The following is a 12,210-nucleotide window of genomic DNA, read 5'->3' as shown; positions in this document are numbered from 1 at the left end:
CTGAAGTTTTTCAGGTGCGTACCTTTCACACATGCAGAAATGCCCATACACTCTTTGCTCTTACCTCATTGCCGTGCTAACACTAAGGAAATGTGATCCATGGTATTTAAGCTACCTAAACTGTGGGTTCACCTAAACACGAAGAGCAGCTGCAAGAACGTTGAGAGTATCCAACATCTGTTGTTACAAGCTACTGGAGTATAGGTTTCAAAGACTGAATTTCTCTAAAGCACCTGGAAGTCCAAGACAATCTGTCAAAGGAGGTCTTTCTTCAAGCAACAAAATGCTGTACCAACACCAAGGACTTCCTATCTTGAAAAATTTAATCATTTACACCAACACTTCTACAAAGTCGGTAACAAAGACCAAGCTATGATATTTATACTAGCTAACTGACAGCTGTAAAACCTACAACTAATGTTTCTGGCATAGACTTCACACATAATCCAAGAGGGAACAGCTTATTAAACAGCCAGTGTAATGGGAGAACAGTGTACATGCTGCTCAAGAGGAATTAAAACATGAAACTGGAAGAGGAACAAAAGCAACACTTAACTCCCAAGCCAGTGCAAAACTTGAAATACTTACATGAAAATTTACATAGCTAACTCAAAAATATCATGTAAGCTGGTATACATTCTATTTCCCCCCAAAAAAAGCTTTTCAGTCTTGCCTGAGAAGTGCAACACTCCTGTGCCTCTGCGGTTAAGACAATGATTGTGGCTGAAGAGAAAAAGTAGTTAAGAGGTACTATACTAAGGCATCCCAAAAAAAGCATTTAAAACAGACATGTAAATCAAGTGTATATTTAGGACCTAAGAGACACCTGGAATAGCATAGGCATTTCATACAGGGTTTTTAAAAAAATACTTTTAGATAATACTTATACTGTACACGACAAGACTTTTAAACAATATATTACACTGCTAAAATGTTCATATAAATACTATACAGGCAAGTGTGCAACCAACCCATTAGGAAGGTTCACAAATTAGACCACCATGTTATCTCTGGAAAAGCTCTCAGATTATCTTCAAGATCTCTGATTTGTGTAATCCAAGCCACTGATTCAGCAATACCTATTTTAAAGTAATTGGGACAAGGCATGAGATGAAATATATTTGTCTGTTGATTCCCAGTTCAAGTTTAATATGCTACTGTCATCTTAATCTGGCATATCAATGTTTAACTTGGGAGGTGGAATCACGTATTTTCCAGGACTCTGTGTAATGACCACTCCAGTCTTTTTTCGAAACATTGGTGCAATTTTTGGTGGTTCAGGCAGTGGCGTTTCTTCTGTTTCCTCATTATCTTCATGATGAAGATCATAAGAAATATTGCCATATTCTCGCAAGAATGGGAAAATTTCAAGTAGGAACTGGCAAAAGTCTTTGCGAATTCCAAACCACCCTAAAAAGAAATAAAATCATTTCACATTATTGCAGAATAGAATGGAAATTTAATTAAGCAAGCAGACTGTGCAATTTCCTTTAAGTTCTCTTGATTGTTTGCATATGAACAATATAAAATTTGTTAGTGCTGCTTCTCAGCAGGTGTTCACAGAATGGTAGGGGTTGGAAGGGACCCTCTGGACATCATCTAGTCCAACCCCCTGCCAAAGCAGGGTCACCTAGAGCAGGCTGGACAGGAACACATCCAGGTGTACTGCACAGAATCACAGATAGGTGTTACTAACATCATGTGTTATCATATAACAACATTACAGTTCAGGTTATATATGCACAGATATACATACAGAATATATGCAGGCATTTACATGCCTCCGCATGTCTGTCTCCATGTACATGTCTGTGTGTGTATATCCATATGTGTAAGTTACAGCTATACTACCACAGCAAGAATCATTTCACATGTTAAGCAGTGTCAGGCCACATTAGTACACAGAGAAAGAACACAAAAGACTTTGCATCTCAATGAAAGCAATCAGTGCCACATGGGAAGACATTCACGCCAACTGTTGTTTGATACATATAGCTTACAATACCAGAGGGAATGGGATAGCACAGGCAGACACAGATTAGTCAATATATGTATTCAGTATTCCCCAAATACTTTTGTTGTTAGCCAACACGATGTGATGCCAGGAGTATTTTATCCTTGGTATTACCTGCACTAAATTAGAAAACAGTACACGTTCTGTGTTTGTCATATCTTTTCCCCACATGCAAAAAGGGCATTTAAGTAAGGGGCACTTGTAACTCAACAGATGGTACTCCTCTATTAACCCATACCAAAGATCAGTGTTAAAAGGAATAGCCTCCCCAAGTCAAGTCTTTCACGCTGAACAAAAGCGAGATATTAAGCATTTGCCAGGGAAGATCCCATACAGCCCATCTTTTTGCATAGATTATATTTCATGGCCAACTGGTGTACTTTGCTTTGCACTTTAAAGGTAGATTTCGATGCAAGTCTTCCAAGGCTCACTTAGATGAATAGTCTTTTTTAAAAACTGACATGAATATTTACTAACCCTACAGAAGATAAAATGGACTTGTGGCTTTCCAAAAGACTAATTTGTCCATGAATTATCGAGGGCATGCATTAAAAAAAAAAAGTCACCAGTAACAGTTTTCCATGCAATAGCAATATAAGTAAACTAAGTTTATGGAGATAAGCTTAGTCATGACCAAAGAAAGAAATTCTCAATATACTTCACTATCAGACCAAAACTGAAGTGAGTTTATATTACAAACATCACAGCTGGTTCCTTTCAACTCTAAAACATCCTCACAAATTTTGTTGCTTTGTCAACATGGAATATGAACTGCAACGTGGATGGGAAGAGCTACTCATCTGCACTGATCAACAACATTAGATGTCTGAAAGTGCAAACACTCCTTTCAGCAGGGCTAGTTGTGGTGGGGATAAAAGCCTACTAAGTCTACACTGGCCACTTGGGCAACTGAAGTTACAACAAAGCAGCACAGAGCACTATTTGGCCAAAGAGAAAAGAGAATATCAGTTCAGGCTACTAGGAAAAATGCTAATTAAAAATGGTAGGTGCAACCCTATTCTCAGAAGACAGAGTAGAAAAATCCATTCACGTCTCATGAGAATAAAACCCATGGAAATAAAGAAGAATAAAAGGCTAAGTTACAGTTAAAATCCCATTGAGTTTTTAAGTCCGAGCAGAAGTTATGCTCTTATAGGAATGAGGAAAAAAAAAAAAAAGAGACACCAGAAATACCGAAAACTTACTAAAATCACCTGAAGGCAATAGTAACAGACACATCTGAGTTCACGAGATAATATATGCAAAAAAGCCCTTTTTGAAAATACAAATCTTAATAAAATACATTTAAGCCTTGAGTTTCAAGCTGTTTCCATGATTTTTAAATACTTACAGTGATTTCCTCCTTTTTGTCCAAATGTTGTTGCCATTAAAGTTATCAGTGAAAGCCAGAGAGGAACAAATATGGGTATAAAAGAAAAAGAATTATGCCCATCCAGTCTGTGTACTAGTAAGATCTAAATGGCAAAAAAAAAAAAGTCAGTTTAATTGCAACACCTACATTCAAGCTTCTTCAAACATATGCTGATTTCAGATCTTTACCTTCACACATTTGTGAAGAAAAACAGCCTCCACAGAAACATAGTTACAGTTCCGATATGATGCATATTTTACTCATAAAACTTTAAAGAAACAGAATTCTTGTGTTTCTGTCATATTTGCTGTTAATACTTTATTCCAAAACAAAAAGCAGTAGTCTCATTTTAGTAAGTTCAAAAAGAGACACAGCAACATTCGTCACTCATGGAAAATCATTGTGCTTTTTCCTACCTCAAACGTGAGCAGCGGAACTACAATTGTCATCCAGCTGACAGCCATTGTTATGTGTGTCCTCCTTTGCTCAGCAATCACATCCATAGAGCGCAAGAATAGAACAGACCATACAATGTAATAGAGCACTACTAGACACAGAAAGGACATCAAGATCCACAGCGGAACACAAACCACCTGAAAGAAAAAGAAATTAACTGCTTTCCCCCCGGCAGTGATACATTTTTAACATTTTAACAGTTTGATTTGTTTCAGGTATGGTTTTTTTAAATAAAGCAAGTCTACATATTAAGTCTAAACAAAAGACTTCTGTGATTTTATATGAGCTCAAACAATACTTGAAATTGATTTTAGCAAGTATTTTCTACAGCGGACACCCTACTTGACAGAGTTTCTAAATTAGATCCTTTTCCTATTTTTTTGGCAAATAGAAAGGACAGTCATAATAATGCTAGATTATCAGTTTTGTGGTAGTTCACAAAAACCCCAGACAGCGAAATGGCGCTTTTGTATTCTAAAAATACTTGGGACAGGAGATCTCAGCAGTGTTGACAGTGACCACTTGCACAGTAAGTGGACTTACATGCATGGTATCCCAACAAATAAAACTAGTTAGTTACCACACCATGTTTGCCAACACATGCCCTAACTCACCAGTCATTTTCATGGCTAGTTTACTGTTCCCACTGGTAACTTCTGGATTAGGATCTCTCACCAACTGATCAGAAACTTAATTGCAGTTGATGGCACATCCCTCTCTCACGAAGGACGAAATGCCCAAAGAGCAGCCTCTCCTGTGACCGCTGAATGATGTGCCAGACCTTCAATGAAGGACTGTTAAGCAAGCAAAAGTGCGATCATGGACTCTGATCATACATTAATCTATTCCCTAGAATAAATATCTTTCTGAAAGTGAGCATTTAAACAAGGATAAGAAGAAAACACTTGTTACATACAAGCCACGGCCATCTGATGATCTCGTCTAGTCTGAGTGCAATAAATATGAACTGTAGAATATTGACTGAACACAAGATTTCCAGCTAGAAAAAGAAAAGACATTAGTTAGTGATAAAGTTATTTCCAAGATAACCAAAGAATCCATCAAAGGACTTTTCTGACTCCATGCCTGTCGCTGCAATACAGAACACCATTTGTATTTACATTAGATATTACTAAGCATCCCTAAATTTGCAAGGCAGTGATCCCAATAGGGTAACTGTAGAGGCATCTGCCTCCTGAGGAAAGACCTTCCTGTTAAGAAAAAATAGCACTGATTAGAGTGATTAGAGAAATAAGAAAAGCCAAGCTAATCAGACCGAAAAAAGCAAACATCAGAAAACAACTTCAGCTATTTTCTTCAGATGAGAAATACTGCTAGAATTAAATTAACAAGTAGTAAAAAAAAAATCCTCAATTTAAAAATAGCAAAATTTATCTTTAAAGATATCCTTTAGTAATTGCAGTAACGTAAAGATGAAAGTAACATGGGTTTAACTACCAACAGTCCAGTTTAAAAGTCCCAGCTCTATGGCAGGGGCAGGAGGGGGAAAGCAATACACAGAATAATGGAACATGAGATCCAGATTCAATCATTTACTGTAAAATTGAGATATATTTTAAATGACATTGAAGACACTTGGGTTTTGAGGCAATACAGAAAGGCAATACTTCTCATTAAAAATGTTAAAGCTTTTTGTGTGTCCTGCTTGCCACTATGAGAAACAACCTTGAATTATACTTCAAAAAAAAAAAAAGCACATTTGTGTCTTGCTTGAAAAAAGTGAAATAATGAAACACCAGACTTGGCAAGATTCTGTTTCTTAAGTTCATGGGCAACCCTACATGGGTAGGAATTTCAAAGATCAAACAGAATTATTATCCGAATAGTCTAACTGAAGCTCTTAAGTATAAGGCAGAAACATTTTCCCTTTTAAAAAGAAAACATGTAGGGATACAAGGCATCTTTGAAATGTACTGTTTCTCAGAAGGCAGACACTACATGCTACTCTTCACTGACATATATAATTGTGTACTGGGATGTCTTGGATAAATGCCTTTGAAATTCTCAGTAAAGGGAGTAAAAAAATCCAACAGGCAGCAGGCACCTGCCTACTTCAGAGACTGCACTGAAATCTTCACTGCTGAAGTACACGTTCCTTTAAAAAGACTGGAAAACTAGATTTAAAATAGCTTTGTACCACTGGCTTTCTCAAAAGAATAAACCACCAAAACAACTCACACTCAAGCATAAGACCAAACAACCTGGAAACTGCAAAAGCAAAGAGAAAGAAAAATGAAAAAAATCATAGGATCAATTGCTATAAATAATTTTTAGAATCAAGTTATAGTTTGAGCTATATATGGCAAAAAAAAAAAATGATGAGCCAACAGTTCAACTGCATAACTTGTCTTTGAGACAGCTGTTGCTTCTTAGGTTAGGGGTGAGTGGATTCCATTTTTTTCTAACAATATTTGACATCTGTGCAGTAATCTGTAAATTAACGGGTAATCAAGCATCATCCAGTAGAAGGCAAGTACTTCTACACAAATTTTACTTTTAGGAATAGTGAACTGTGAGTAAAATTCTGCAAAATGAAATTCTATTTGCAATATTTTTAAATCAAAAATTTCAGGTATCAGTTTACCAGCCATCCTAACAATCACTTACCAAAAACATTTCTCTATCGAGAAACTCGGCTTATGCTAATGTTAGAGAAATATTCCCTTGAAATTAAGAAAACCTGAAAAAGCTGAAACTCATCTGAAAATTAGATTTTTAGTTGTCATGGGGTAGTTTGAGGATAAAAAAGAAAATCCTTAAAAAAACCCAGCTCAATAAGAATTCTAAATTTATTGCAAAATGCCACAACTGTGGGAAGATCTTGAGAATTCTTGCAAAGTTCTTCCAAAACCAAAAGGAAGAAGTGAGAAAGGAAAGAAGAGAGAGGCAGAAAATAAAAACCTACTGTTTTATGCCTACCATCTGCATTTCCAAATTAAAGATTAAGCACACAGATGGGGACAGTAAGAAATTTTCAACCCTGATTATCTTGGGCTTTGGAAGTTCAATTCTGCCTAGGGACAGTGCTTACTATCAGTGGAATTTTCTTCAGTAATTTCCGTTTAAGTGTCTACTATTAGTCCATATTGCACTGTTTGTGGTGAGCTCTTTTAACACACAATAATAAAAAGGCAGGTTTAAAACATGCTGCAATTTGGCAGTTGAAAAAAAAACAAACCTAGAAGATATTAGAAAAAATTATATTATTCCTGATCCTGATTTTTCACTCTAGCAGGTCAGTGCAAACAATTAATTCAACTGATACAGTCATCCATATCATGCTTTACTGTGAGATGAACTATACCTGAATTGATACGGAATCTTGCACTGCCACATATTTTACACATAAAAATGAACCTTACCTCCAGAGACCTGTCATGTCGGAATCCCCACACACAAGCTGCAACGGACACCGGAGATACAAAGAATAATGGCATAAAGACCAGAAGCCAGAAATGGGTTCCTCTTTCGATCCTGTCACACACCAGAACTTCAAACATCAGGAGCAGCAGGTGGATGCCTACTGCAATTAACATAGCTTTGAATTCCACACAGGTTTCTCCTTCTGCTCTAAAGAGAGGATAAGGAAGCATTCAGTTCACTTGTCAATAAGGAAGCACACTATATTGCAAACATGCCAAGATGCCTTCTTTACAATTTTTAAGTTATTAAAAACAAGTGTTAATATCTGTAAACGCTCACATTCTGCCCAAATAACTGCTATTAAACTACACTGCTCATGATATAACAGGATTTCTTGCCCATCCAGCTGTGCATTTCAAATATTTTACTCAAAGGGGGCCGTAGGATTTTCACAACTTGAAAATTGTCTAAGGATTCCATAGCTGTGCAGACAAAACAGGATTTCTTTGCTACCAGGTAAACACTCAGATATCATGCAGGCTGTTAGGAAATAAGCTAAGTCTAAAATTATCTGGTTTGTTCCCACACCAGCTTTCAGTGAATCAACATCTTTCCCAAAAATGTCTTTAGTCATCAAAATCATCATGTTGCAACGAATATTATCTCTTACTAAAAAGTAAAATGCCCGTAAAATAACAGCACACACAGAGAAACAACACTTTTTCCTACCCAAGCAGAACCATTACTAAAAGAGGCAAACAAGACCTGAACCACACAATATGTGTGTATCAGAATGAGACCTGTGCAGAAAGTCGTTAATTTCATATTCACCATCAACAGAAGGAGGACTGAATTTATTGCACTTCATTCAAGGCAGTTTTTCTTTTCCACTAGTATGTTCAAATTCACATCCTACTTGGATTACCATAAGAGTAAACACTGATATTTTTAAAGGTCTGAAAGTTATTTTACCCTAGCCTGATAATTAAAATATCCATGTTAAACAACTTTGACAAAATTTACAGAATTTGTTCCCACGCACATCTTATTTTGCAAGTGTTACAAATTTGCCTACTGTACCGGTGTATTAAACTACTTGAATATTTCTTATAAAACTGCTATTCAAGTCTGAAAAAAAAATCTCCGCATATTCAGGAATCACTGAGTATTTCTCTATATGTTCATCTATATGCACACCAAGAAAAAAAAAAGTCAACATTCTTCATGCTGATCTGTACATTTCAGGAAATGGATTTAGAAAATCATCCAATTAAATATAGTACATTCCTAGTGCATAAGAAGATACATATTTCCATATGGCTTATATTAAAGCAAAGCATTTCCAGCATTCTAACAGTAAAGTGCAAAAAGTCACTTTGTAAGATGTTTTAGCTTCCCAAAGACAATATTGTTGAAGCTTGTGATAAACTGTTGCAACTAGGATTAAGACATCCATAGCTGCATAAAGCTGTTTGCATAGACTATAGTTGATGATAATTATTTTAAATATGTTGAAAACAAACCACCTGGATGCTATAGCTTATGTTGTCAAAAAAGCTATTTATGAATTTGATGCAGTACGGAAAACTCATTATATTCCCTCTGCTTTGCAAAATAAATATCCTTGACTTACCGATACTGTGGGTTTCGAGCCCATACTCCTGTTCCCACTGAGGCACCAACAATCACCATTAACTTCCATAGCCATATTGGAGCAAATACGGCCCAGTAACTCCACTGAATTTTGTCATCCAGACGCAGGGAGAGCAACACAGAAAAAAGCAGCAGGCAGGCATAAATAAGAAATTTGCTGTTAAACAAACAAAAAGCCAGAGTCAGAAATTAAGGCAGGCAACTTAACACGAACTTTGTAGAGAACAAGAAAATCAGCCATAGCTGAAATGTAATCACGATACTTCCTAACAGAAAATGCGTGCCAAACTTCTTTGCAAAGAATCAAATCAGTTTGGAAGAGTCAAGTATTTCATCATAAATACAGCATATGTCATCTCTTTCACTTATAAAACCATTGCTTCAAGGGAAACACATCAAAGGCATTCTTGCATGACAAACTTAATGAATGGACATCTATAAATATCTCCCTCCCACAGGGACCCAGTCAGAAGCTGGATTATTAGAGACTCAGAAAGATACCAGTTGTACATGTTTTTGGAAAATGTGTTCTTTTACACAAATCAAATAAGATAGCTAAAAATAGCGTGGATAAAATTACATAAGTTATGTAACTTAATTTTGAACATCAAAAACTAAAGATTAAAAACTGTTACATATTGTAATAAGGCAGATTCCAGAGATTTTTTAAATTTTTCTTTTAAATTTTTACATTCCGTTAAGAAAAGCAAAATTATAGGAAAAAGCCCAACAGGTTAAACTTTTAACAAAGTCACCAATTACTGAGTGAAGTTTCTAACTGGAATGCTGAGGATGGTGCTTACAAATTTAAACTAGTTATGCTGATATATTTTATAAACTAGTCAACCTAAGAAAGAATAAATGTATCCGGAACACTTGAGAGCAGTAGCACAGCAATTGCTTGCACCGCCAGAAAACAGACAAAATAATTACGTAGCACATTATTTCCTCACACTACAGGAAGGGAAAAAGTCACCCACCCATTCACCAGAGGATCACAGACTGCTTTATAACACACATGATCAGGCTTCAACACCACTTCAGTGAAGTAATTATATATATTTTAAAACACAGATAACCTAAGGAACAGAGTAAATACTTGCTACAGAGCAGCAATAGTCAGCAACAGCACAACTCAAACTACCCACCTGCACTCTCATCAAGCAATAAGACTTTCATTTTATCAACATTGCCTCGTTCAGATATCAAGCTGCTTTGTCTCTACTCAGAACAAGTGTCTTAGCTGCCCTTTAATAAGAAAAAGCAGTTTTATTGTGTCACATCTTCTATGCTCAGTGAAACCAACTCAGGATAGAATGACAGAAAACAACAGCCACTCTTCCCGGCAGAGAGATCCCTCAGCAAGTCATAGGTTTCCAACATTCAGTATTTGTGTAATTTGTACTTTCCCTGGCTCCTCAATAAACACAGAAATAAAACACCACATGGTAAAATACCAGCGCTCTCTGAGTGTTCCAGTAAACATCAAAACATTCAAGATTAAGTTATCTGCACAAGTGCAGCATTCAGCTTGCTCATTCATCATTTAGACAGCATCCACATAAGCTGCAAGCAGTGCTTAGTAATAACAAAACTTCATAAGCTTCTGGAACTTCTGTTCCTACTTTTCCATTACTTCCAACCACGCATATTTAAACTGTTTATTTCAACCTCTCTGCGGTAATGCATTTCCTGAAGCACCGGTTGCTCTTCTGTTTGTCTAAACAACTGATGGAACCCAGCTTTTTGTAATTGCAATCATGTAAACTCTCTCTCACAAGCACGATTTTTCCAGGACTCTGGGTATTTCACACCACCCTGCACAAGTTACTTGCAGGTCTTCATTCTGTGGTCTTAAAACACCTGGTAAGAGCAAAGCCAGTAAAATTCGACTCATTCTCTCAGCTTCTTTAAAAGTTGCACGCATCCACACTTGCTTGGCAGGACAGCAGATGCCAGGCTGTAGGGACTATCATCTCCTTAATTTTAAGAGAGCCCAGACTGAAGAGTGGCCAGCAGCAGCACCCCATCTCTAGACTGGCATTGTTAAACACAATGCTTTCACCACACCTGCAAAAAATGCGCCTGTACCATACCCCACATGCCCGTGTGAGAGCACAGGGCAGCTCTGCTTTCCGGCAGAAAGCTTTACACCCCGAGTCATCGCGTTCAAAAATTCAAAAACCGGAATGAGACCTGGCAGTAATTTCAGAAAGTTACATAATGAAACAAAAAAGACGCTTGGAATTCGGCCTGTAAGCCAGATGACGGGCGCTCACGGCCACCCTGACGAAGGGCCAGCCGAGGAGAGCGGGCACCGGGGAGGAAACCGGCCAGGACCGTGCCTCGGAGACGCCCTAGGACCGCCGGTACCGGAGCGGAAGAGCCCCCCGAGGCCGAGCTCCGCTGAAAGGCTCACGGATGGCACACACCGACGCCGAGCCCCACCGCGCTCCCGGGCTCACCTTGCCGAGGCCGGTTTCCGCCACGGGGGAGCGGAGCGGGGCCCGGCGGTGCTTCCCCCCACGCTTCTCGGGCCCCGCCACACCGCCGCCGCTCCCGGCGCGGGGGAGAGAAGCCTCCGCCCAGCAGCAGCGCGACGCCGGGACAGGGAGACGCCGAGACCGCGCGGACCGGCAGCGCCCCGCCGAACGGGCCCTGACAGGGCGGCGCGGCCCCAGGCCGCCCGTTAAGCGCCGGGGCCGCCCTCACCTGGGGTTGAAATCCTGGAACAAGCCTCGCAGGTTCATTGCGGCTCAACCCTCCACCCCCGCCGCTCTCTATCAGGCACGCATGGCGCGGCCGCCACCGGAGCCTGGCCGGGCCTCACTGCCGCGCCGCTCCGCCCCCGCCGGAACCGGGCGGCCCGCCCCGCCCCGCGCCGCCCCGCGCACGCGCGCCGCCCGCCAAGGAAACGGCCGGCCCCTCCGCCGGGCTTCACGGGCGAGCGCCGCGCATGCGCCTGCCGCCGAGTCGCGCACGCGCCCTACGCAGAGGGGCCGGCGGGCGACCTGGGCGCGGACATGGCGACCTGGCCCGGCCTTCGCCCCGTCGCCTCTCACCAGCCGCACCCGGTCACACAGCGGCTGGAGAAGGTCTTGTTTGGGGCATTGCCCGACGCTCAGCGGTGGCCGTGAGGCCGTTCCCCAGCGGGAGAAGGCGTTTCGCCCCGCTGGAGCCGCCTGCTGGGAGCGGCGCCTGAGGGGAGCCGGGCTGGCAGCAGGGAGCACCGCCGTGTGGGGCGTGCGGCGGCCTGCGGGGCGATGTGTGTGTGGTATTTATGGAACAGCTCTACTAACAGTTGTCATAATCCAGGGCTCACTGAGAAACC

General features: G+C 40.1%; 1 protein-coding gene across 1 annotated transcript; it reads right to left on the bottom strand.

Annotated features, from left to right (window-relative positions):
• Nucleotides 1-792: 792 nt before the first annotated feature.
• TMEM185A (transmembrane protein 185A) lies at nucleotides 793-11,732 on the bottom strand. The gene is made up of 7 exons (XM_063347458.1): nucleotides 11,592-11,732; nucleotides 8,860-9,036; nucleotides 7,226-7,433; nucleotides 4,759-4,842; nucleotides 3,803-3,979; nucleotides 3,366-3,489; nucleotides 793-1,410 (listed from the first exon to the last, which is right to left on the bottom strand). Exons 1-7 carry the CDS (start codon nucleotides 11,627-11,629, stop codon nucleotides 1,166-1,168), a joined length of 1,053 nt encoding a protein of 350 aa, XP_063203528.1. The 5' UTR covers nucleotides 11,630-11,732; the 3' UTR covers nucleotides 793-1,165.
• Nucleotides 11,733-12,210: the final 478 nt, after the last annotated feature.

This window comes from Chroicocephalus ridibundus, chromosome 9 (assembly GCF_963924245.1).
Source record: "Chroicocephalus ridibundus chromosome 9, bChrRid1.1, whole genome shotgun sequence".
NCBI classification, from domain to species: Eukaryota; Metazoa; Chordata; class Aves; order Charadriiformes; family Laridae; genus Chroicocephalus; species Chroicocephalus ridibundus.
The sequence above is the reverse complement of the archived record's forward strand: the minus strand, read 5'-3'. Positions and strand labels throughout refer to the sequence as shown.